This window comes from Electrophorus electricus, chromosome 12, assembly GCF_041902795.1.
Source record: "Electrophorus electricus isolate QZ-2024a chromosome 12, ASM4190279v1, whole genome shotgun sequence".
Classification (NCBI taxonomy): domain Eukaryota; kingdom Metazoa; phylum Chordata; class Actinopteri; order Gymnotiformes; family Gymnotidae; genus Electrophorus; species Electrophorus electricus.
Window position 1 is genome coordinate 20,337,680 of NC_137508.1, and position 27,535 is coordinate 20,365,214.

Consider the following 27,535-nt stretch of genomic DNA (forward strand, 5'->3'; position numbering starts at 1 on the left):
GCAAAAATGAAAAAAACGCGCTTCAGCTACACAAAACATATTTGCCAAAAATGATAACACATGCACTACATTTCCCATTTAACACAAATATAAACAAAATTCCATATAACATAAATATAAACCTTACCATTCCATTAATAACTAGCTAGATACACTAGATATCTAGATACACTATTTCCCCATCCAGTGTGCGTGTGTGTGTGTGTGTGTGTGTGTGTGTGTGTGTGTGTGTGTGTGTGTGTGTGTGTATGTATGTATGTATGTATGTATATATGTATATATATATAAAGAATATAACGAAGATGTGATACAGATGAAACTAGTAAACGGGTAATGAGGATCTGATGAGGTTGTGTCGGGGAAGACAGGAGTTGTAGTCATGGGCTGGGGTTGGTCGTGTAACATTACGCAAAATATTAACATGCTACTTTATTTTGTATTAACAGGAAGTGATGAAGCGTTGCTATGCCAACACATGTAATTGTAAAATCAAATACATAATGGAAATGAATGATACTTTTTTTACCATACTGCTTTACAACATCAAAGGTGCTCCTGTACAAATGTGCTGCTTTCTAACTTAGTGTGTAAGTCTCAGTCATGTTAAATAGGATTTTTGTCAGTGTCTTTTAAGACTGCGTTCTGTACAACACAGCAACAGTGCATGCAAGAATGTGGAGCATGAATAGATCAGTTTTTTACTGAGTCAGCCGATAAAACAGTGGTAATAGCAAATATAATTGTTTTTCATTAGCTACTGTGCACCACTGGTGTCATATGAGTCCATCCTCTCTGCATGTCCTTGGGAAACACGTCTGTTGTGTTGTGCCTAGACTTGCAGCACTTCTGAAGTAGTGTTTTTTTTTGTTTGTTTGTTTTTATTTGTTTGTTTGTTTTTGCACTGGGTTTCGGAAACGTGGTGCACATGTTTTCATTTTAATGAATATGCTTTGTGTAAGTGCTGTGCTTTTTTCATTTGCAGCAAAGTAGGTCTTCATGGCTATGGTAGAGAATGGAAACGCTACCTGGCTAAATTTGTTTTTCAGCTGGTTTGGTAACTTTTTTTCAACAGCTCTCTTCCATAACATGGAGATTTCAGCAAAACAGCACACATATAAGAAAACTCTGGCATATTCCATATTTGCTCCACAATCAGCCAGTTAGCAGGCTCAACTTGTCAGAAGATCTTGAAGAGATACAATGATTGATGGGTCAACGTTCATGTTAGCTTCCTTTATAGTAATAAACCTTTATTCACTACTCCTCGCACAGTTTGAATTTCACTTTGAAGTGAACACTCTCCTGGGCCCCATTTCATTAATCCTTTTCACACGCCCTCTACAACTTCCACTGACAATTCAGAAATGCACAGCACCTACTTCATATAAGCGGCCACTTACAGTACTAGGAGAGGATGGGACAATGGGTGTAACGGAGTTAAAATACAAAAAAAAGGATACAATCAGCCTAGGTGAATTAATACAAAATTATTTGTATAAATTAATGTGGGTTAATTGATCTTTATGTACATGGGTTAATGTTGTATTGGAAAAGCACATACGTTAGTGTAGCAAATGAAACTACAACTCCCTGGTTACACATGCATCTGCACCAGACCTTCCGTGTTTTGTTGCCTTTGAACCCACACGCTTTTCTTTCTTTCTATCTATCTATCTATCTATCTATCTATCTATCTATCTATCTATCTATCTATCTATCTATCTATCTATTTATTTTTACCTCAGTACCGTTGGGTACTCTACTAAAGGTAAGGCGAGAAGAAAATAGATCCATAATTGTTCACTGCATATAATCGTTGTGTAATTATTCAGCATTAATATTTTACTTAATTTAGGGTTTTATTTTTTGACGGAGCTAAGTGCTAATTGTCTCTCTCTCGCCCGCACTCACAGGCAAAGAGTCAGTTATGCTGTGTGGGGAAATGTGTCAGAACACATGAAAACGTTTCTCTTTCCTTATTTTAGCTGCTGCAACTGTTCTTCGAGCAGTTGCAGCAATAACCTAAAAAGGGCACTGTTTATGTTTATGCAGGAAATAGCTGGTAATGAAGACGAATAAGGAAATCCAGATAAGAGTGCTAAGTTATCTGAGTTTGGACCACAGACGCACACGACGCAACATCCGTTACATGAGGAGCGGGTTTTTAGGTCGACACGCACTCGCCCTTGGCTACAAACACGAACATGCATTTCTTTGATTTCTTTGGCGATTTGTATATTAACATTGCTACAGAGTCACTAAAAAAATGAAAAGGAGACGATTTCAACGAATTATCATAATAGCTCTCCATAGACATCAGGCCTAATGAACATCAACAGGAATGTAATTGAAGTAAGTTTCTAGCTACATAAAACCCCATTTGAATGCATGTATGTCTCTCTGTCTCTCTCTCTCTGTGTATTTATTTATTGAAGTAGCAATCCCTGATCTCCTGTACTAAAGTCAGTGGTTTAATCCACTGAGACCTGTGGGACTTTCAGATACAGCCTGATGGCTAACCAACGGGACATAGTGGTGATTGAAAAACAACAGAAGAAGGCCATAGTGATAGATGTAGCAGGACCCATAAAGATGTCCACGTTTGAGAGGACTCTCTCCCCAGGATGCTAAGTTTATCCATGTCTCCCTGGATGCTGAAGCCAATAGTGTCAGCTGGATTGTCCAAAGACTGACCCTCCAGTAAATCTTGAACAGGAAGGAAACTCACATCCAATAGCATGTTCCTGTGCACAAACCTGTAATGGCCCAAGGCATCATTGATCTTGTAAATATGCATTTTGGGTTTCTTTCAATAACGGTATACACCACAGGTTCCCACTTATCGACCAGTTTCTTCTTGCCCCACTCCCCTTTGCTGGTGAGCCGCACTCAATCACCAAATGGCAAGGTTGACCCTTGACTTTCTTATTGTACTGGCGGGTCTGGTGTTCTTGCTCCTTAGCTGCCTCAGATAGATAAGACAGGAGAGTTTTGGAATGACTACTGAAATCTGTCACAATGGGATCGTACAATATGGATTTGAACATGACATCCACTGGAAGCCTTGAGACATGGCCAAACATCAGCTAGAAAGGTGCATAGCCAGTTGTCTCATGGACAGTCGCATTGTAGGTAAAGGTTGTAGTGAAGATAGACTACAAATTATTTTCCTGAAGAAGCTTTGACCTGGTTAGGGCAGGCATTCTCTCACCCCCAGGCCATGGACAGGACCCAGGACCCTTGATGTTGAGCAACAAATCTATAAATGGCCTAACTTATCATGATAGCCTGGCTTTCGGACCCTTTTCCCATTACTTAGGTGTCATAAAACCCACAGACTGGAAGGTGAGAAGTCCTTAAAAGCCTGGATATACTTCAAGGAACTGTGATCAAACCCTCACCAGGACAAACAACTTTTTTGTCCCATAGAAATATGTTCACAGTTCACACGTTTCACTTTCCCATAGATTCACAAAGCAACAACTTGCCATTTAACCTACTATTTAGATTTGTCATCATAGTACATTTAATGGCAAGTTGTTCCTTTATAATCGGCCAGTAATGTATGTTTTTAAAAAATATATAATTTCCAAATTGTGCCTTTTGCTCCTGTTATTTGATAAGTGTCTATTGTTTCATTATTCTGTTAATTACTTGTTCCTTATTAATTGTCATTATTCACCCAGATCACTTCTAGTTGTGTTTACAGGAAATCCTTATATGACCATTTAGACAGTGGATTCAAGTTATTAGTTTGTAACTTCTAGATATTAGAAAAGTAATTAAGTTGATTATCCGATTGTTCTACCCATCCAAGGGTTTATTTTACAAACTTCATTCTAAGACCAGGAGGTAGAAAGTGGTAGTATGATTTTCTTTCTTTAATTGATTTGAGGTAGAGCCTATGTATTCCTGTATACATAGAAGACCCTCACTTAGGATGGTTAAATGGGTGCTCTGGCTGCTTATTCCAGAGAGCTGGCTTCTTGGTCTGGTGGTCAGAGCTCATGGTTCCCTCCTGTTAGACCTGGGTTTGAGTCCTGGGTAGGATGGCTGCCTAGGGCCTTCATTACACATGGTGTTAGAAATGCGATGCCAGTAAGACCATTGGGAGTGTGCCCCAGGTTGATGAATCTACCCTGCTGTGAGGAGATGGTGTAGCCCAATGTGAGGTCTCCTGATGAGGGGCATGGGTGTGGCCCTGATGGAAATGGAAGTTGTGTGTGGAGGGACACGTGGACAGGGTCATGCACAGGGGATACTCCTTGGAGGTGAATGCATTGTGACAGAGACTGTTCTCTCTAAAGGGGAGGATGGTGTGACAGAGGCTGTTACTTAGGAATGTTAAATGGGTGCTATGACAGAGAGCTGGCTCTTTTGTCCAGTGGTCAGAGCTCACGTTTAGCTCCTGTCAGACCCAGGTTTAAGTCCTGGGGAGGGTGGCTGCCTTTAGCCTTCACATATGACCAATAGAAATTCTTTTCCCCCAATCACAAAAACAAAGGCTAATGAATATGTATGAACTAGACATGCCTTGTCCCCTAACATATACTTGGAATGTTGACCCCCTCTTCAGTCTGGTACAAGATGTGAAGCTGCAAAGGACCTACTAAAACAAAACAAAACAAAACAAAAAAAAAAAAAAGGGGGGGGGGGGGTAGACAAAGCCTCCAGCTTTTCATTTTCTAAATGAAAAGTTGCTGTACTGTGCATGTAAAGTCTCTAAAGTACCTGAGATTAAACCCACTGCCATATTATTTTTGTGACTAAATGGTAGAAAAGAAAAAAAGGAAACGTTGCTCCACCTCATACCTGGCAACTTCCACTTGCTGTCCAGACACTTCCGCTTGCGGTCTTCAAACGCAGACTGAAAACCCATCTATTTGTGGAATATTTAAATGACAACTGACCTGTTCCTATATTGACTGACTAAATTAGTATTTATTGTAGGGTATTGTTTATTACACTGATGTCTAACAAACTCTAGTACTTATTATTACACTTATTAAGATAGAGCTTATATATTTGGTACTTCTAGGCAGCAGTGATCCTTGTATTTCTACAGTATTCTAGATAATTGGTATATAGTACTCTAACACACTGTACATGCTAGGATGTATTCTATGAGTAAATGACAAAGCACTTTTCTAAGTCGCTCTGGATAAGAGCGTCTGCTAAATGCTGTAAATGTAAATATCAGCTTTTGCAAACACTCACACACCGATTTCCACACAGCATACACTGTATCTGAAACCACAGCCCCCTAGGGACTATACCAGGTTCAGGGGAAAGGGGAGGAGGTTAACACCATGACGGAGCACCATCACTGGACATACATTCACATATTCACAGGTCCCATTCATACAGGAAAATCTAAAATATCCAATCAACCTAGCCTCCATGTTTTTTTTAACTGTGGGAGGAAACCCATGCGGACACAGGAAGAACATAAAAACACCACTCAAAAAGGGACTCAAACCCAAGACCCTAGCACTGAGAGGCAAATGTGCTAATCACCTCATCACTATGCTGTTACAACTTACCTACTAGATATTAAGAGTTGGTATTCACCAGAAATTAGTTTGTTGTCTAGTAATTATTTTCTGCCTAAGGTAGTGGCCTTTATTATTTTACCTGCTGTGTGGTAGCTTTTCTTAAATGTCTTCCACAAGAATCCCCTTTTGAGGTGTATTTTCATAGAGAAATATTGTTTTTTTAGTATTTGCAGTATAGCATTTAGTACACTTGAATTAAATGTTGCATATAGCTTGGTCCCCTCAATCAGGTTCCATATTGAAATGCGTGATTCAAATATCTTTTTTTGGACATGTATGTTTGCGTTTCTGACAACACACTATATACATCACAGAATACTATTATGATCTCACTAATCATAACACTATTCTTCATGCCTCTAGTTTGCATCATGTTTCACTCCTCTGCATCCCTTTTGCATGAATGACAAAGATTTTGAACCATTTGTCAAATATTCTGGAACTCAACAGAATATTGGGCCCTAAAATAACAGTAAAGGCTGAACAACTGAGACCAAAAAAAAAAACAAAAAAAACAAACAAACAAACAAAAAAAACACTTTAGACAACAGCAGTTACTTTAATTAGCATATTAAAGACTGCAATTTAGCAAAGTTAAGATTTTTTTTTTATTTAAAAAACCTCCCACCAATAAAGGTGTATACCTCCTAATAGAAAAAAAAGGAAAATTGGATCATGTTATCAATGCTACAATGAGCAGAATACTATAAAATGGCAGGGATGTAAAGGTTAGTTAGTGCACTTATTTAAGATTAATGAACTCAAGTTTAAATTGCTTCTTTGGATGTTTATAATCTTGACTGGTTCTGAGTACTAAAAGAAATATTTCTAAAATTCATATTTAATTTTAATAAAGAAAAGGAAGACTTGGTGGCACTAAGCACCAGACAGCATCTTTGGGCTACATCCATACCATATAAACAGTTATGCTACAAAGTTAGACAAGCATATTAAAACATATATTCCAAAATAAATCATCTAAGAATATTACAGACCAGTAGAAAGGCACATTATGTTTTGAAAACAGAATAAAAAGGCATAGAAAAAGAATGCTGGGTGTTATACATTTTCATAGCAAAAACAACTGTATTCCTTACTTGGCAAAAACAGTAGACTACACCTAAAAAATGCTAAGTAGATTCACTTCAAATTCACTTACAGATGCCAAAGTGACATGTCTGCCTGTGGAGTGAAGGGTGGGAGGTGTTACTAAAAGGGGGTCTGAGAATACTGTATACTAATATTTAGGTAAGGTCTAGTAATTCACTGAACATTGTATACTAATGTGCAAGATCAAGGATACATTAGGGATCATCACCAATCAACACTTTCATGCTCATGTAAACCAAAATATATTTTCTGTTTAGAATATGCAGTTTGGAGCAGTTTCTAATGGGCAACTGGTTATTTTACACTTTCAAGCATTTTCAGTCACTGTCCAGTGTTGAGGTTTGTTTTTTTTTTGTTGTTGTTTTTTTACAGATCTTGGTCAAGCCAAACAGATAAAGTAATGATCTATATATATGCAGTAAGATTTACATCCCTCTTGCAGCAAACATGAAGGAATACATTAAAAATGATTGCAAATGACCAAATACATTATCAGCTGAGTAAAAATCTGTGAATATTAACCAGCAAAAAGTTGATGACAATGATGTTCCATTCAAAATGGAAAAGCTTAAACTCAGCATCTTCATCAAAAGGAAAGAGGAATGTCAAATTCACATTAGTACTAGGCTTCCCACAACAGAAAAATCTCATTTTGGACTAAAACTATAGTAGCCATGTGCTAAATATTGCAAAGCCTTCAGATGTTATACTTCCAGGCTTTTGAAATGATTTTAAACCAATGTAAGACTGAAGAATTCACTTAATTTAAAATAATATCAAAACAGTATATAAAAATATTTGGTGCACTATAACTGGTGGGTTACACTAACACCTCAACAACCTGATTCAGCTGGTATACAGCATCTACCAACTTGTAATATAGATGTGGCGGTCCCAAGTGGTGGACACATTCAAATATAGAAATAGATAAATTGAAAAAATATGAGGTACTGAAAGAAGAAATAGAAAGAATGTAGGTTAATACCAATGTTGTCTCAGTGGTGATCAGGGCACTTGGAGCTGTGATTCCTAAGATAGTGGAGTGTCTCCAACATATACCAGGAATGACATCAATCTCAATACAGAAGAGCACAAGCCTAGGAACAGCAAAAAGCAAAAAAACAAAAAAACTGCAACCTCAAACTTCCAGGCCTCTGACAGAAGACCCAAGTGTGACAAAACATATATGACCACCCTCTGAGAGTGTGGAACAGATATTACATTTTTATTGGAGGTAGCAAGGTTTTCAGAGAAACAAGAAATTTCAGGCAGAGGTCTTTCATTAGATGAGCAAACTACCTCTGCTCGAAATCTGTCTCTGAAATTTGTCTCTTGCATACTTCACTGCAATTTTTACTATATATATATATATATATATATATATATATATATATATATATAAAAATAAAATTTTCCCTCATCAGCCTGTTCCATTAAGTTATTTCATTCATCTTTGTTTCTGACTGACATTTGCACATCACACAGAAAGCATGGGCCAAACCACTATTCTTTGAAGTCTTGATGCATGTGGTTTGATTAGTCATGAACAGACAGTAGCACACTGTTCTCAAGGCAGGTTTAAGGCACTGGGAGAGACAGACTGAGCATTTGCCACTTGTCCACAGTGATGGATTAATGACCGTCCAATAGGGAAAAAAGGCAAAGTATTAAAACAAGAGAGAAAGCCTGAGTGATCTGAGGTAAAGTGTAGTCCAGTGGTGATCTGAAGATGTAAAGAGGCACATGTAGACGTCTCCAGATTAAATAAGGCAACTTTGTGTTCACTTTTTTTTAAGCCTCTGATACTGGCATAGTGATCAGATGAACCACAGAATGATCAGCATGGAGAACTGAGCCAAACGTTTAAACAAATGTTTCACCACCATAAATGAGGCAATATAAAGATCACAGAAAAGAAAAAAGGCAGATATGAGGCATCAGTCTACCTTAGACCCCAATCATTTCTCTTTGAAGGCTCAAAAATCAAAGATCTTAGTAATAGTTACATTTGACTTTTTCAATATCTCCAATCAGAGTCCGTGCCAGGAATATGCCCACCATCTGAAAACAGAGACAAGGAGCAAAAACATCAACTGTACTACACATCAACACTCATCCACTATTAACTATGCATGGTTTCCAACTTTTGAAAGTGACCATTTCTGGGAATCAAATCTAGGTTTAAATGTATGTGTTAAATGCTATGTGTGTTCATTTCATTACCAGTACTCCATACCTGTAGCAGTGATATGACTATGAAGACACCAGCAACTATATAGATATTGCGTGGGAACCATTCTTCTAAAGCTGAGATACATCCTTTAGTATAAATTATACTGGACCATTTATCCTGTGTTAAATGTAAAGAAAAAATAATTAAATGTTAGAATATGCAGTCTTGTATGCAATCTCTCTCTCCATATACATATACACATATATATATATAGCCTCCAAGTAGTATCCAACCCCCTGTAGGTTTTGCAAATTCAACAAGTTGCAAATAATTTAGAGTCTCCAAACTTTGAACAAGAGTAACATTTATTAACAGATGCCTAAATATTACAAACAAAAAGTACTATTTGCTCAATTAAATTATAATACATTTTAACATAAAAATTAGGGTAAATTATTATTCAGCCCCTAGGTTTAATATTTTGTGGAATAACCCTTGTCTGCAATTACAGCTATTAATCGTTTTTTTATAAGCTCTGATCAAGCCGGCACAGGTCTCTGGAGTAATCTTGGCCCACTCCTCCATGCAAATCCTCTCCAAGTTGTCTAGGTTCTTTGGGTATCTCTTGTGGACTTTGATCTTGAGGTCCTTCCACAAGTTTTCAATTGGGTTAAGGTCAGGAGACTGACTAGGCCACTGCAACACCTTGATCTTTTCCCTCTTAAACCAGGCCTTGGTTTTCTTAGCTGTGTGCTTGGGGTCATGGTCCTGTTGGAAGATGAAATGATCACCCATCTTAAGATCCATAATGGAGGAGCAGAGGTTTTTGGCCAAAATCTCCAGGTAGGCTGTGCTATCCATCTTCTCGTGGATGCGTACCAGATGGCCAGGCCTCTTGGCTGAGAAACAGCCCCACAGCATGATGTTGCCACCACCATGCTTGACTGTAGAGATGGTATTCTTGGGGTCGTATGCAGCGCCATCCTCTCACCAAACGCCCCGGGTGTGGTCGGCACTAAAGACTTCAATCTTGATCTCATTAGACCAGAGAACCTTGAACCAGTCTGCCTCAGAGTCCTCCAAGTGATTATGAGTACGTTACTTGTACAGTGGAGTACGTTACTTATGGTATTTATTGAAACCAATGTCCCCACCTCCATGAGATCTTCCCTGCACTCCCTCCTTGTTGTCCTTGGGTCAGCCTTGACCATTCAGACAAGCCTGGCCTCAGCACGAGAGGAAACTTTGAAAGGCTGTCCAGGCCGTGGGAGGTTAACAGTAGTTCCATAAGCCTTCCACTTCCGGATGATGCTCCCAACTGTGGAGACAGGTAGGCCAAACTCCTTGGAAAGGGTTTTGTACCCCTTGCCAGCCTTGTGACCCTCCACAATTTTGTCCTTCATGGAATGATCCTTAGTCTTTCCCATGCTGACCATGTATGAGTGCTGTTCACTTTTTTGGGGAAGAGCTTTCATAGTCAGAAAAGGCAGGAAAAAACTGAAAATTCATCCAAGCATGTGAAGCTCATTGTTCTTAATACCTCAATTACTTCTTAATACTTGAGGGAACCAAACAGAAATCTGGCGGTTTCAGGGGTTGAATAATAATTGACCTTCTGGTAAACATATGCAGGGGGTTGAATATGCAGGGGGGTTGAATACTACTTGGAAGCACTGTGTAAAAAAATATAAAATGTGTGTAAATTTTTATATATATTTTTTTAACCCCCCCCCCCCCCTTCTGATTTTGTAAGTTTACCCCCTTACAAAGACATGAACAGTCCATAATTTTCATGGTAGGTTTATTTTAACAGAGAGACAGGATATCAACAAAGAAATCCAAAATGAAAACATTAAATAAAGGTTATAAATTCATTTGTATTTGATTAAGTGAAATAAGTATTTGATCCTCAAGCAAAACGTGACTTAGTACTTGGTGGAGAAACCCTTGTCGGCAATCACAGAGGTCAGACGTTTCTAGTAGTTGGTCACCAGGCTTGTGAATGTCTCAGGCGGGATTTTGGCCAACTCCTCTTTACACTCTCCAAATCCTGAATGCAGTGTATTGAAGTCTTCCTGTACCCTTAGCAGAGAAACAGCCCCAAAGCAAAATGTTTCCACCTCCATGTTTGACAGTGGGGATGTTCTTGGGGTCATATCCAGCATGTCTCTGCCTCCAAACACAGCGAGTCAAGTTGAAGCCAAAGAGCTTAATTTTGGACTAATCTGACCATTCTCCCAAGCCTTATCTGATTCATTTAGGTGTTCATTGGCAAACTTTAGACAGTCCTGTACATGAGCCTCTTGAGCAGAAGGACTTTGCGGGCACTGCAGGATCTCAATACATTATGGCGAAGTGTGTTGCTAATGTTTTTTTTTTTGGTGACTGTGCTCCCAGCTCCCTTGAGATCATTGACAGGCTCCTCCCGTGTAATTCTGGGCTGACACCTCACCTATCTCAGAATCATCCTTACCCCACAAGGTGAGATCTTACATAGGGCTCCAAAGTGAGGGCGATTGACTGTTATCTTATATTTCGTCCATTTTCGAATTATCACGCCAACAGTAGTCTCTTTCTCACCAAGCTTCTTGCCGATGTTCTTGTAGCCCATTCCAGCCTTGTGCAGGTCTACAATCTTGCCCCTGACATCTTTTGACAGCTCTTTGGTCTTGCCCGTGCTGGTCGAGAGGTTTGAAAGGAAGAGACTGATTTTGTGACAGGTGTCTTTTAGACACATAATGAGTTGAGATTAAGAGTTCTTTCTTAAAGGGACAGGACTAAGTTGTGTGCCTCATGGGCACATAACTGGTCTGTGGGGGTCAGAGTTCTTGCTGGTTGGTAGGAGATCAAATACACATTTCACTTAATCAAATACAAATTAATTTATAATCTTTATTTAATGATTTATTATTATTATTATTATTATTATTATTATGTTTATATTCTGTCTCTCTCTGTTAAACCTACCATAAAAATTATAGACTGTTCATGTCTTTGTAAGGGGGTAAACTTACAAAATCAGCAGGGGATCAAATAATTATTTTCCTCACTGTACACACACACACAAACAAACTTTGAGCCTGAACGAGGGAAATCTGACTAAAAACGGGAAGAAAACATACAAATTATTCTAATAACATTTTTTGTGTATTATTGATAAACATTTTAAGTCATTTCTGAGTCATCAAAAGGACAGTAAATAATGTTTGACAATTTTTCCATGAAAGCAGAAATGCAAGTTCAAACTTAACCCAACTTCAACGTATTTAACCAGAAAATGTATTTTGACTGTGCTAGAAGAGAAGAAAATGGTTAGCTGTGAATAAAATTGCTGCTCTTACCAAAGACCCTGAGACTCTAATATCATAACCACACTGGGTGTTCACTACTGCATCCTGTAAAGAGAGTTTAGGGTTGCATTAGAATTATTTAATTAATAATGAGATCACACCAAACTCAATCACAACCCAATGAAGAGAATTTCCAAAAACAAATTCACAAACGCATAGATCCTATTGTCACGTCACGGCCCTGCCCCCTCCTCAAATGTCTTTGTGTGTGTGTTCGTCTGTGTTGCCACGCCCTCTTGTACCGTTCACCTGTTCTCTGTTAGATGTAATCATCTTAAGTGTATATATGTCTGCTGTGTTGTAGTGCGTGTTGTTGGTGTTTTGAGTTGTGCATAGCATTGTGAGGTTGTCGTATGTGTTGCATGTTAGTAAAAGAAATAAAACTGAGTTTCATTGTGCCTCATCCCTGCATCGTGCTTGTCCTTGAATCGTCACACCTATCTCATATGGTATTTATTGCCTGCGCTCGCTCTCCACTACCATGTCCCTCATGCACAAAACCTAACTACTCTACTAGTAAACTATTAAATACTCTTTCATAAACTTTCTTTGCTTTGCTGATTGAAAAATGTAGACCTGCCTGTGATTTACCACATGGTACTGTGATTATGGTGAAACAGAAAAGAAAGAGCTTACTGCTGGGTCACTGATACAACAAGAGAAAGGTACTCCACATTTCTCTCTGCTGGGGTTGCTCTGGGTACAGTTGAAGTAGACATTCAGATTCCAGTCATTGGGGTCCTTGGATCCACAGCAATGGTTCTGAGTATAAGGAATTTCATTGGGGAATGATCAACCAACAATACACAGCAAACAACCTCATCATTACGGGTCTCAGTTCTCACTTGCCATTACATGGAAATTAAAAGTAATGCTATATACACTAAAAGTGTCTGTAAACTATTACAATGTAATGATGTCATTACTGATTACTTGTCAGTCTTTATATAAGAGATCAAGTTTCATTTTTCTAAAATGTATTTTAAGTGGAAAGCCCTGTGTGATATGCCTACAAAATGTGTTATATATTGATTGATGAACTTATTTAATGTCTGTTGGACTGAACAGTAAATCAAGATTGTGCCAAACTCAGTCAGAGAAATAATTCCCAGATATTAAAAGGAAAGAAAGGGTTTAATCATACCAGTTTCTGTAGGGAATCAATGAGGTTCTGTAAGTCGATATCATCTCTGTAGGCCTTCACATTAGCTAGGAAGAATTCACTTATCCATTCCCGTAAGGGCTCCTGAAACACGAGTGCTAGCACTGCTGCTGTTAGCTCCAGGAAGAAGATAAATCCAATAACACCTGAGAACTGGACAACAAGGTCCAAAGACAAGGTCAAGTGGTAGAAAGTTCCAAGAGAGAAAATGTTCTGGATTTATAAGTAAAAATGTATATTTTCCACTGTATGTGCATGTTATTAAACATAAGTCTATATTTAGTCATTTTGTAATAAAACAGCACATATATTGTACACGATTATAGTGAAAATTAAACATTTTCTTAAATATAGAATTTCCACTTTTTGACCCTCATTGTTATTGCACATACGTAACAGGACAAAGAAATACCAATACCACTAAAGGTAAGCCATATCACTAGAGGTTCTAGTATATTCTATATACTCAATAAAGATTACATTTGTGAAGTAAGACAGTTAGCAGTGATCTTGCCTTTCCTAATTCTATCCCCAGAGCGCAAGACCTTACTTACAAATTTGAGGAGACAGATGTTTTCCCTCAGCGCCCCCACGCAGCCTGCAAAGCCCAGCACAAATGTGACTGTGCCCACAAGCATCACCAGCCACACAGGGTCAAAACCATGCATTCGAGTCACAAGCGTAAGGTCCAACAACACACCCTGCAAAGAAATTGACAGCAAGCAACCTGTGTTGTCAATCTTTCAAAAACTTCATTATGAGGACTGCAATAGCATATTCATTTGATAAATAATTCTACTGCAGTACATGCATTTTCCTATATAAATGACTAGAAAAATAAGGGTTCTCTCAATAGGTAATGTACAATGAACTTGTGGTAATGCGCTTTCTGAGAAGCCCCAATTTCCTGTGTGAGATTATGACAAATTTGGTGTACTTTTGCTATCTTTCCATTCCTCTCTCCTATAGAATTTGCTTGCTTATTAAAGCAAGGTCTTTATTTATAACCAAGACCCCTACATTTTCTTCCTCCTTTTGCAAGCAAACAAACAAACCTAACGATGTTTTGGAGCTTCAATAGCAAAACCAAGCAAAACAAACTGCATAAGCCACCCAAAACTGAGAGCTAAACAAATAATAGCATGAACTAACTTGAGCACTGTCTTAAAGTGACAGTACTCAAAAGGATAGGAGCATAACCCAAAACTTAAAAAGAAAAGCATTCCATGTCTATAACTTGTACTTAAACAATATAAATATTACACTCGTGCCATCTATGCTTATTATGTGCTAACGATAATTTATATACATTTACTATTTATGGCATTACCACAATACTCCATACTTAATACAAAATACAAACAAGGATAACAGTACAATTTGCACATGTCTAATGTGCTTTGGCTCCACAATAATCTACTCACCTTTTCACTCCAAGCCCAGAATCCAATAGCAATAAATGCAGCCCCAGCCAGCTGCAACAAAGACAAAGACAAACACATCAGAATAGCTGTGTTCATACATAACAAATCTGTCACAGCCTGTAATTGTGTCATAAGCAACTAAAGTGACCATCAGCATCCAAAAACAGAAACACTGAGGTTACAGAAGTTTTAGCAAAGGTTGTTGCCAACATGAACACAAGTCTGGTCAAAGATAATCAGGAAATGTTCCTTTAACCCCATTTATGCATTTCACTTTTCATTAAACAAAGGTATTATGGGGCTCAAAACAATGTTGCTTAATTGTTTTCATGAATGGATCTTTTATTGAACAAGCCAAAGCTAATTTACACAATATATTAAAATCATAGATATCAAAATACTTTTGCAATGATTATGCTTTACAGGAGGTACATATTGGGACAGAAATGGCACTTCTTTTAAAGGGGCACTACATCAAAGAAGACCACCGTTGGTGGTGCGTACTAGTGCTCCCATGAAAATCTTTCCCTGACATGTACCAAGCAAATCATTGATGATAACTACACCCATTTCTGAGGGGAAAAAAGCACCCAAACTGGGTTAGTCACATCTTTCTCTTCTAAGCAAGATTTACCACAGGGCCACAGATGATGTGTCTCATTACAAACGCACACTTTAATACACATGCACACAAACGTCTTTATTTCCTGCTGATGAACCAAAATGTCTGTTAGGAAACCAAGAACCATCAGAACGTCTTTAAGGTCCTCATCAGAGGAAGTGAAACCTCTGAGTGTTCACAATGTGACAATGTTATCTATATAAGCAAATAATAATAAGCAAAAAAGAGTAGTGTGTGGAAAGATAACTATGCAGTACAACTAAGGATTTCTGTGGACGTGTTAACACCCTTCACAAAGTATAGACTGAAACCATTAAAACTGTGACAGCACTCATATGCCAAAAACAAAACGTTGCCCAATTCAGCACAATTTTGATAAAATAATTATGAAGTGTTTGGGTGACATTTAGGCCCAGTGCCTGTGATCTATCAGAATGGGGTAACAGTTAGGACTAACAGCAAGATATATAAGGTATAACATTTTGCTTTGCAGAGTTTGCCATAGGTTTTAATATATACTCACCCAAAATACTATGTTATAGCTGAACATGAGGTACTTGTAGCAACAGCTGACCTCTGCATTCTCATATCTGTAATAATGCATCTTCAAACCCTGTTTAAAAAAATGAGTGTAAATAGATAAGAATATATTTACACTTAGACAGGAACATCTAAAATATGGATCACTCCAGAATGCAGTCAAAGGATTACCCCACCATCAACACATGATGAGAGTATATATGAAAACTGATGGTATCTAAAGAATAGTTATATTGACCATGGGCCAACCAACTGACCATGTTTGGTATTCTCATATTATGAAGCCACTATGGTAATACTACAGTCTATCTGAGAAACTTTAGATTAGTCACAAAGGATGCACAGGTAAGGATTACCAAACGGTTTGTTCCTACCGCGAACCATGTCAAAAAATGTTTGCCGATTATGACTAGTTGCTTGAAACCGTCCATTCTGTGGTAAAATTCCACTCACTGGACAAAATATCCCACCAGTAAATGAGCTAGCTAGCTAGTTACTGCCATGAAGTAATTGTGTCTTGATAGATATTCTCTGGTGACTCGTCTTGTTAGCTAACGATTAAATGTTAGATAACATTTATTCTTGGTGCTTAGTGACTATACCTGTTTTATGTTGTAACAGAACACTAGAATTGAATAATAACTAGCGGCCCCAAGTTAGCTAGCTAAAAACTAAACTGCAACTAACAACACCCATTGTAATAAGGTAACGCTATCTATCTAACTGAAGTTAATAGCCAAGATCGTTTGTTGTTAGGTTAGCTGAACTATTTACCTAGCGCACCATTTTAGTTACATCAGAAGATTAGTTAATCACCCTTTTAATAACTGACAGCTAACCTAGCTAGCTATTACCTATCTAACCTAAATAGCTAGTTAATTACCTTAATTTATGTGACTTTAGCTGGTTACACAATTCAGATAGCTTGAACATTAGAAGAATAAAGCTTATGTGGGTCATATTCCTCAAAAGTTGCTAGCAGGCTGTCAACTAAAAACAATAAGTCAACTCTACCCCATAGACACAATATTCTCCTATGAAATTAAATTACATCTATATCATAGCCAACTAGCTAGTTTAGTTAGTTAGCCAGACATTATTCATCGTATGAATACAAACACAAGAACTAGCTAGCTACAGAAATCGACTGCTATTGAGTTTAGCTAAGACTCTAGCTAGCTAGCAATGTGGTCCAGCTCGTACAAAACCATCCCTCGGTGTTTGTTGTTCAGTATTTGAAGTTGTTGACATACCTAGGTTAGCTAGCTAACTACAAACCATAGAACATAGACAGCTTAAGCCTTTGAAAATTGTTGGAAAACCCGAAAACATACCAATTCAAACACTGATGTATTCACGTAGCCTACCGCTCGTTTTTTTTTCTTCTTCTCGTGCGAGTTAGCTAGGTTAAGACACACCCAGTGGCATATGTTGTATCTAAACTTATCGACAGTATCGTGTAAAACGATAGCTGGCGAAGTTGTTTCACGTATGGATCACTTGCGTTCCGTTAGTAAATACTAAAGATATGTAAGACTGGTGATTTTAGCGAAATGAGGAGTGGTTTAACATTGTGTCCCTTGTGAAAAATGGGATATGTAATTAAATAAAGAATATAACATCACATTAATATAACAGACTGTTGGTGAAATACATTTATTATAAATACTTAACTGGACCATTCTAAAGAGATTAACGTGGACACGAGACACCAACATAGATGAACTTTGTACAAGTGTGTTTAGTTCTAAAGCGATTACCCCCTTGTAACAGATTTATGCTTGGTATGCGCCGCCATATTGTCATTGCATCAGCGACTACGTCATGGCGTTGGTTCGTTGGAAAGGCTTGCAAACATGTTCAACTATGCAAGCCTCAAGAAAGCACTCAGTTATTTGTAACACCATGCATTATCTTTAAATAAATTATACACAACTTCTGCTTATTTTCATTTTTAATTTTTGCTCGTTAAAAGTACAGGCACCTGCAACCTTGCTATTTCCATACACGGCACCTCTCTGTTAGGTTAAACAGACTGTTTCCACGGAATCATGTAGCGCATTTTCAAGAGCCAATTAGAATGTGTCCGATACATTCAATACGTCCAACTACTTGTTATCGCATGAAAGGACAAAATGAAAAACAGGTTATAAAGTTCATATATTCTCATAGTTCTCAGTTTTACAAAACGTTTTTACTGCCTTATTGCAGATGATCAGATGTTTACTGTATTTTATTTTTACTGGAGTTACATTTACAGTTCTATATATTTGGTTAGTGTAAGCTTTAAAAGATTTCTTGCAGCCTGCATAGCCTTTTCCGCTTGCACCCCTATATGCAATTCAAGCTCCGCCTATTAACAGATATCGTAAACTTAGCTAACGATAGCCATGTAGCACTTGTTAAAAATAAAATTTAGATTACTTTAATCCAGTTTCACCTCACATAGTTAAACATAAAGATCTTTAAGAGTGACAATTAATCTTAATGATGCTAGCTACAGCTAGTGTTTCAAGTCCTCTTTAAGGTCAGTAGAGGGCGCTTTATGCCTTAATACAGTCTTGCGGTTTTACGGTCAGACAGAAGTGCTGTCATCAACTACTCAGTTCTAAACGTATAGTCAGCGTATTACATGGTCGAAACTATTGCTACAATGTAGGGATCCGGTCTTTCGTGTAGGATTTCTAACCCTGCTCAATATCATTATTATTATTATTATTATTATTATTATTATTGTTGTTGTTGAACAAAAATATTTAGACAAATCGTCTTACCAAAGTTTTTTTTTTTCCTCATAAAATCTAATGTAATTTAATGGTGTTGTCAAGCCAATAAGTGTAGTCTCCTGATTAAACAGCAAAAGTCTCATCTTGTTAGGCTTTGCAATCATAGGTGGAGTTGCATGCAGGTAAAACTCAACAGGTTTAATATGTAAGTACAAAGGGCAGTCCAAACAAGGTCAGAAACCAGGCGAAGATTGGCAAAAAAACCAAACAAACAAACAAAAAAAACACAACAGGCAACAGACCATACAAACAAACCAGATTGGGGCAGGCAAAAAACAACAACAGAGAGAACAGGCATGGGCCGAAACACAAATGCAAAAGGTAAGTACAATGGGAAAATGGCTTAGAAACACAAGACAGGGCTTTATGAGACTTTGCAAACAACAAGAACAGGAAGGTATTTATAGACAGAGATGTGGGGATAAACACGGTTGAAACTAATAATCAGGGTAATGGGAGCAGACAGGAGGAGCCATGACTGTTGTCTGCATGATGCTGGAAACACCTAATAGCATGCTCTAGGCATTGGTGAGAGTTTTCCCAGTTTTCCCAGATGTTCTTCATCTAAGAGTCAATGGCCGTTGACAAGGCTGGCTCAGGTTCCTGGGCTACAAATGGAGGCTGCAATTCTAACACACACTGAAAGGAAGTAAGACCTTTAGCGGAATGAACAATCAAATTCAGCCCATGGGAGATAGCGAGAGCAAATCAAGCTGTTGATCCCTGAAGTATAAACAAAGGAGCTTTTTAAGGTGTAGGTTGATCCTCTCTACCTGATCGTTACTTTGTGGATGGTACCTGGAAGTCAAGCTAATACTTGCTCCTAGTCTTTCCATAAACAACTGCCAAAATTGGGGAATTAACTGTGCCCTCTGTCTGATCAGATGTCTTCAGTTAACTCTGATACAAATGTTAAAATAGAACCTATGCTGTCTCAAACACAGAGGGAAGATCTGGTAGCAGGATGAATCTCACAGTTCTTGAGAAACAGTTTACTACGGTGACTTTGGTGGTGTTACCATTTGACTGGGGCAGGCCAGTGACAAAAATGATGACTATATGGGCAGCAGAATCAGTTTGCCAGCAGGCAGCTTCCAATGAGTTCTTTGATTAGGCACAGTCATCATCATCATCATACACAGTAGAACAGAGGTACAGAATACCACTGCTGACTGCCACACCATCAATGCCAGCGACGGGTGTGTGCGGGATGTTCCCTGCTCTGGATTTGGTAATGAAATTGTTCTTAACTGTGATGGTTTGCTTAGACCTGTCTGTTGTAGTCTCATCCCAGTTCAATCTGACTGTTCTATTGACTCACAGTGTGCTGGCATTATGCCTACAGACTTTTACGCACAAGATCCTGATCCTGACACCTGAATCAAGAAAAGGGTAGGACATGTTAGGCTTGTCTGTAGATTGCTGTACACTATGTTGTGATCGGATATAGGTAGTGACTTTCAACAGAACATTCTTTCTGTCTGTAGTTCAGTTATTCCAGCTCTTAAGGGTCAAATCAGTTTGCTTTTTTGTTCTTTTATAGCTGTATTTTGTTTTCTTAGGCACTGTGGACATATACACGTGCATATGTGAATATTGACTCTCCATAATAGAAACATAGCCCACGAAAAAATCTGCATTGACTTTTGGAGACACTGAGATGCAGATTATTCACCTGCATCTCCTCTGTCTCACCTGAACATAGATGAGATGGTTTAGATTCTCACTGGTGGTTTTTTCCCCATCTCTCATGAAGAAGGTAGTCAAGATGAATACACAGGGAGATGAGCTCCTCCTACATCTTAGAGTCATCTCTACAGGCAACCTCAGTAAATAAATTGGAATTTTAATCCTTTTCTATAGGCAACCATCAATGCAGCCTTATTCTATCCACTACTAGTGCCAAAGGTGCAGGAATTCCAGGGCATATTAGAAGTTGATGTAGCCTTGCTTTAATTAGATCAAAAGTTCTCCACCAGCCTTGCCTTCTAGAGGATGATCAAAATAAGAATGGAACAGGGTGATAAAATGGTTAGTCTTTGGTAATCTCACCACCTTGGTTCCACACGGACATGACCCATTCTAGCTCTCTACCACACAGCAATGATATCATAAGTGCAGTGAAGACTGTGCAGGCACACTGTCTGGCCAAAAAAAAGGTCACATACTCTAATATTTCGTTGGACTGCCTTTAGCTTTGATTAAGGCATGCATTCGCTGTGGCATTGTTTCCACAAGCTTCTGCAATGTCACAACATTTATTTCTGTCCAGCATTGCATTAATTTTTCCCCCCAAGATCTTGTATTGATGATGGGAGATTTGGACCAATGCGCAGTCTTCTACAGGACATCCCAAAGATTCTCAATGGAGTTCAGGTCTGGACTCTGTGGTGGCCAATTCATGTGTGAAAATGATGTCTCATGCTCTCTGAACCATTCTTTCACAATTTGAGTCTGCTGAATCCTGGCATTGTCATCTTGGAATATGCCTGTGCCATCAGGGAAGAAAAAATCCATTGATGGAATAACCTGGTCATTCAGTACATTCAGGTAGTCAGCTGACCTCATTCTTTGGGCAGATAATGTTGCTGAACCTAGAACTGACCAACTGCAGCAACCCCAGATCATAGCTCTGTCCCCAAAGGCTTGAACAGTAGGCACTAGGCATGATGGGTGCATCACTTCAGCTGCCTCTCTTCTTACCCTGATGCGCCCATCACTCTGGAACAGGGTAAATCTGGACTCATCAGACCACATGACCTTCTTCCATTGCTCCAGAGTCCAATCTTTATGCTCCCTAGCAAATTGAAGCCATTTTTGCTGGTTAGGCTCACTGACAAATGGTTTTCTTAAGGCTACACAGCTGTTTAGTCCCAATCCCTTGAGTTCCCTTCGCATTGTGCATGTGGAAATGCTCTTACTTTCACTATTAAACATATTCCTGAGTTCTACTGTTGTTTTTCTACAATTTGATTTCCCCACACGTTTAAGTGATCGTGGATTATGATCATTCAAGATTTTTTTCCGACCACATTCCTTCCTCAAATGTTTCCCTACTGTCCTTCCACTTTTTAATAATGCGTTGGACAGTTCTTAACCCGATTTTAGTAGTTTCAGCAATCTCCTTAGATGTTTTCTCTGCTTGATGCATGCCAATAATTTGACCCTTCTGAAACAGATTAACATCTTTTCCACAACCACAGCATGTCTTTCGACATGGTTGTTTAACAAATGAGAAGCCAGCTGAAACATAATCACTCATGCAGTAATTATCCAAATGGGAGGCTCTTATCTATTTGCTTAAATCCAGTTGGTGACATTTTTTTTGTTCAGGCAGTGTATATAGAAGCTGGAGGGCAAAACATCACTGCAGTAATAATCCCTGCCAATCTGGATTGCTGTCATATTCATTTGCCAGTGCTACATGAAAAGGTGTAAAGCTCAGACTTGATGGAGAAAAATAGCAGCTCTTACCTCACTGGAAGTCACTGATGATAGACAGTGAGTGAGTTCCATTACAGATAGGACCAGGACAGCTAGATGCTGGGTCTGCCTTGTTACCTCCTCCACTGTATTGTCTAATGATTCAAGGCACAGGTGGTGTTGACCCAATAACTGGCCCTGGGCTACTTTCACATGTAGGCACATGTAGGGTGTCCGGAACAGATCCGGACCCTGCCTACTCCGCACAATTGCGAAATCTTCTGTAAGACTTTGCAGTAAGAGGCAGAGTTGTACACAGGTGAATTTCAATAGGATTAATATATTAACATATGTAACAGACCATGCAAACAAACCAGACTAGGGGCAGGCAAAAAGGCAACAAAAGAGTAACAGGTATGGGTCAAAACACAAATGTAAAAGTACAATGAGGAATTATCTTAGAAACAAGACGGCTTAACAAAGAGACTTCACAAAGACAAACAGGATGTGGAAGATATTTGAAAACAGAGACATGTGGATAAACTAGACAAGGGTGAAACTAATAATCATGAATGGAAACTGGAGAATTCTGGGGAATGTAGTTTTCTGGACTCTGGTTGGAGGCTGAGACATGACACATATCTCTGTTCTTCTTCTATATTATACCAATTTCAACTTTAAACTTAACATGTGAAAGGAAAACTCAACCCATGGCATTCGAGAACTGTAATACATTCAAGAGCACCATAATAGCCTATAGCCTATTTCACTGGGTATAAATTATTTAGTGGGAAAACCTACAGTGAAAGCATCAGAAATGCATAATGAACACAATTCTGATTTAGATTTCCTGTTAGATATTATTAAGGCTTCTCTAAGACTTCCACATATAGTGAAAATTAGGTAAAGTTGGCATGGTATGCTAACAAATGGAAAACAAGCATTTTAGATTAGTTTAGATTAGTCCTTTCACATGTTCAGTTTAATGTGGAAGTTGGTATGTTCTTTCTGTGGCAGTTGAAGAAATCCAACCCACCACAGGCCCTGAAGATCCAGTATCTTCACCTTATCAACAACTATCTGGTTTGAATTCTACACCTCACAGGACTGAACCACACTCCAGTACATAGTCAGTAGACTGGAGAGAATCATCAGCTGAAGTCCCCCAATGCCTCAGGTCATTGGTTTACAAACCATGCTGGCAAGATTATAGTTGACCCTCCTCACCCTGGACACCACGTCTTCCAGCCACTTCTATTGAATATAAAAGACAGAGCCATCGAGGCCAGCACAAAAAGACATGCAAACATTTTTCCGCCCAGAACTGTAGCGCCTATTAAGTACAACGCTTATTAAGTGCACTCACTTACTTCTATTACTGGCACCCAATTCCCATGTAAACACAAAGTATGTAACTGTACAATGTCCATAACTCTCCAATATGCTATAAATAATAGATAATTATGTTTCCTCAGTCTCTGTTCATAAGCACACATTCACATATTCAAAATGTTTGGCTCTGTTACATTAGCTCTTACTCTCTTCATTTATCACATACTTATTTTATAATCTCTAAAATGCCTAAATTCTCTTGAATATGTGTAAATAGCCTGTGCCCTTGTCTGGTCTCTCTAACATGTATAATATGTATAATGCATACAATATGTGTATTCTTTGAGTAAGGTATTTGTGCTGTTGTCTTTCCTTATCACAGACAGTATCACAGCCCTACCTCCTTTTTAAATGTTTCTTGTCTTGACAAACTATGTAATTTAATTTGAACACATGCACTATCACCAAAATTAACTAATGAGAAGGTGGACAAATTTTGCAAACCTTACAAAACATTGTGCAAACCTCAGGCAGAGAAGGGAAAAAATATTTGTTAAGCCTTTATTTGAATACAAATGCAGCAAGATAACTATGCAAGGATAAGTAGAGATAACTAGAGAAAAGGTAGAAAGCAAATCAGTGTGTATATTTGCAAAGTTGGAAAAACTAATCTTATAGTTCAGGGATTCAGATCAGTACAAAAAAAAAAAATTATTTTGCATAGGCATCCCCAGCACTTTTAATTGTGATCGTATTAATTTTAAGGCTTAGGCGAACAATGGCACCAAGACAGTTAGCTTACATGACAATAAATAAATATGAAAATAGTTAAAGCTAACATCTCATTCTTATATAGTAATAGTAAGAAGAATAACAAGAAGATGTTAACTTACATTATCATATAGTAATATGAAAATATTTGTGCAGTAAATAAATATGGAAGGAAAGATGCTTGCTAACCATATTCATAACAGCATGAGATTCTAGTATTTAAATGAAACAAATCATGAGATAAATATAACAAATGAAAATAAATATAATAAATATGATTAGAATGCTTTAACACTTAAACCTGTTCTGAAGTAGTAAGCAATAGGGAGAAGTGGATCTTATTTAATAATACATTATCTTGGTCTCAGTCGGGTGGTTATTGAGGCTGTCTCCTTCCCACCAGTCTCCTTGCAGCTCCCCCAGAATTTCCTGCAGAGAGAGTGCAGGCAACTCAGGCACTGGTCCATGATGGAGGACCTTGTCTTGCTGGTTGCCCACTTCAGACATTTTTGGATCTTGTAAACAGAAGGAGCTGGAGGCTGGGGTGCACACCTGACCTCTGTCCCAGGGCCCTGAGTCTGGGGTAGAGAAGACCATAGACTGAAGGGTGGGGCTGTACTGCTGCTTGGGGGTAGTAAGGGGGTAGTAAAAGCCCTGACTAGAGCTGGAGCTGTGAGAGGGGCTCCATATAGAATGGACCGGTGACTCCCGATCATACCGCAAAGGCCAGTTTGCAGTCACCTGCTCAGAGCTCAAAAGCATGGGGCTAGAATGTGAGTTTACAGATCTGCCTTGGTGGTGGCGATATGAAGGGGTGGCATAGCCTGAATCATAACAAACATTCGAAGGAGCAGGCCAAAATCTGTAGTAACAGTCCTCTTCTATCTCCTCCTTAATCTGAACGGGGTGCACAAGTGGGACAAGGGGTGATAGAAGACCTGGCATGCAGTCTTCCCTTCCCTCTTTTGTGCTGGAATGTGGTTGAGCTGGTGGACTCTGGGTAGCTGTGTAAACTGGTGAAACAGAGTCAGTCTGCCACAAAGCCTTTTTGGCACTCTTGCATTTCAGTGTACGTGCCCTCCTATTCTGGAACCAAACCTATTGAAAGAGAAGAAAGATAATGTTACTTAGCTACATAAGAATACAGTCATGAGATTAGAGGTAGCTACTGAATGCACTAGATAAGAAAAGTTCTGTGAGAAGGTTCAGGTTAATCATTTTCAAATGACATCCTGCCATAGCAGAATATAGTCAAAGCATTAATGGTTATCTGTGTTGGTGTCTCCTCTGTTGACGTATTGAACAGTATGCCAAAGAAAACCAAAGATAAACTCAGACTTGCATCATCTCTGTGCAAGTAGTATAAACAGAGATGTTGATAAAACTATCAGCAACTGGATCCAAGCTGCACTTTAATTTAAATATCCTATAAGCATACCAGTTTGTGTGTGTATATGTATGGGAAGAGGCTACTAAACATGTGTGTAGTGCTGTACTTAATTGCGTAGTGTACCTGGATGCGAGACTCAGGCAGGCCTGTTGACTGTGACAAACTCTCTCTGAGGCTGATGCCCGGGTACGGGTCTGTCTCGAAGGTAGCTCGAAGAAGTTCCACGTGCTCTTTAGAGAAACTTGTCCTTTTCCTGCGGCTGGCACTCCGTGATGTGGTTGCACTGACAGAAGTCTGTCGAGATGTTTCTGTAAGCAAGGACAAAACGTCAGCCTGAAGCCAAAACACTGAGCAATCGGTTGTCACCACTGCTGATAGTAGATTAATGTTTTACTGATATTTTTACTGTATCACTTGCCCTGAATTTCAAATTTGGCACCTCCATTACAATATAATGATAAGCATGCAAGTGTGATAATTAAATGCAACAATAGCTAAAAAACCTAAACATGCAAATCCATGACATTTAGAATTAAACAAATAAATTTGGCTGGCCAGTAAATAATTTCCTAAGATGTCACATGAAATGCACACCTTGAGTTATAACTCTAAAATAAACATTTGATTAAAGTAACATGGAATTATCTTACCGTATTACCAGCTAGGCCTACTGCAAAGGACTTAGTATTTACAAGGTAATCAGAAATCTAAGTACACTTGGTATGGGTTTTAAGATGTATGATGTCAGTGTACTGCAATAAACTTTAAATTCACAAACAAAGTAGTATTTTACTTACCCATATTGGTGCCTTTCCACATACTGTGCCCTTCAAGTTTCTTAATGCATGCTGGTTGCTGGTTTCCCAATGCTGGAAATTAAGGCCCCTTTCTTCTGATGCTCCCAAGGGGTTTGATTTGTGATCCCTCCTTAAACCTTTTTATACTTGTGCCCCCAGACCCTATCCCATGACTCCTCACTCCCCTCCACAGAAGTGCTTATTGAGCGACCTGCTTGGAAGATGATTGCGATTAGGAGGGGTAAAAGGGGGCACTTCTCAAGCACACCTCAGTGGGCTACTAATGTGCCTTACCTCATCACAACCAACTAGTCAGCTGTATATGATCCTACATGTTCATGGTCAGTTATATAGTATAATGCTACATCACAGGCATATAAAAGTCATAATTTCAGAGCTAAAAATGGGCCTCATGAAATAACACTTTTGCAACATTCTCTTAGTTTATTGTACGTCTGACAAATTCAGTTCTATTTGTGCAAGAGAGCACATTCATGAAAATTCTGAATTAGAATATTTCATGGTCCCAAAATGACCTTTTGTCTTGTTATCGTTATAAAATTCAGTCAAAGGGTAAACGAGTAATTATATACTTTCAGAGTCAATAACCGAAAACATCATGGAATTAACTGCTGAATCCAAGAAATGGAAAATAAAAGTTGCTCAAAGTTTACACCGTGAAATCTGTTCCGCCACATAAATAAAGATATGGATTTATATGACAGTACATGACGGTGAATGACAAAAACGGGATTCAAGGCAAGAGTCACGAGAGAGAATATGGAATAGTTAGCATGAAAGGAAATGTTGCAGTCAGGGGTTATAATTTTCTATGGACAGCGACTGATATTACCATCGCGAATTATTAAATGTTGCGAAGATGTAATCATTGATGGTTTTTTGGATTATATATATAGCCTATAAAGTCAATGGGCAGTATTGCGATGTTCAACATCGCAGTGCACCCGGGTAGGGTAAATCGGATTACGGATTTAGATGTCGAGGGTAATCGCAATAGGTTTGACGTAGAGGCGCATATATTCACCAAGTTCAGTTTCTATATTCGAATTGAGCAAAACAAAAAACAAAAAAACAAAACC

General features: G+C 38.6%; 2 protein-coding genes across 2 annotated transcripts; both read right to left on the reverse strand.

The window, feature by feature from the left end:
• Positions 1 to 6,094: 6,094 nt before the first annotated feature.
• tspan14 (tetraspanin 14) lies at positions 6,095 to 17,461 on the reverse strand. Its single transcript, XM_035531786.2, has 10 exons — positions 17,271 to 17,461; positions 15,920 to 16,009; positions 14,775 to 14,825; positions 13,905 to 14,051; positions 13,333 to 13,503; positions 12,825 to 12,950; positions 12,180 to 12,233; positions 8,902 to 9,015; positions 8,672 to 8,726; positions 6,095 to 7,762 (listed from the first exon to the last, which is right to left on the reverse strand). Exons 2-10 carry the CDS (start codon positions 15,998 to 16,000, stop codon positions 7,695 to 7,697), a joined length of 867 nt encoding a protein of 288 aa, XP_035387679.1. The 5' UTR covers positions 16,001 to 16,009; positions 17,271 to 17,461; the 3' UTR covers positions 6,095 to 7,694.
• A 6,987-nt stretch (positions 17,462 to 24,448) lies between these two features.
• mxtx1 (mix-type homeobox gene 1) lies at positions 24,449 to 26,816 on the reverse strand. The gene is made up of 3 exons (XM_027010589.3): positions 26,436 to 26,816; positions 25,762 to 25,946; positions 24,449 to 25,346 (listed from the first exon to the last, which is right to left on the reverse strand). Exons 1-3 carry the CDS (start codon positions 26,455 to 26,457, stop codon positions 24,591 to 24,593), a joined length of 963 nt encoding a protein of 320 aa, XP_026866390.3. The 5' UTR covers positions 26,458 to 26,816; the 3' UTR covers positions 24,449 to 24,590.
• Positions 26,817 to 27,535: the final 719 nt, after the last annotated feature.

Excerpts from the sequence above, each read along its gene's own strand:
- tspan14 (XM_035531786.2), bottom strand. The coding sequence starts at position 16,000 with ATGCATTATTACAGATATGAGAATGCAGAGGTCAGCTGTTGCTACAAG. Across the intron at positions 9,016-12,179 it reads TTAGAGTCTCAGGGTCTTTG|GATAAATGGTCCAGTATAAT; the intron begins GTAAGAGCAGCA and ends CATTTAACACAG. Across the intron at positions 8,727-8,901 it reads TAGTCATATCACTGCTACAG|ATGGTGGGCATATTCCTGGC; the intron begins GTATGGAGTACT and ends CTCTGTTTTCAG.
- mxtx1 (XM_027010589.3), bottom strand. The coding sequence starts at position 26,457 with ATGTGGAAAGGCACCAATATGG. Across the intron at positions 25,947-26,435 it reads GTGGAAAGGCACCAATATGG|AAACATCTCGACAGACTTCT; the intron begins GTAAGTAAAATA and ends CCTTGCTTACAG. Across the intron at positions 25,347-25,761 it reads TGCCTGAGTCTCGCATCCAG|GTTTGGTTCCAGAATAGGAG; the intron begins GTACACTACGCA and ends CTCTTTCAATAG.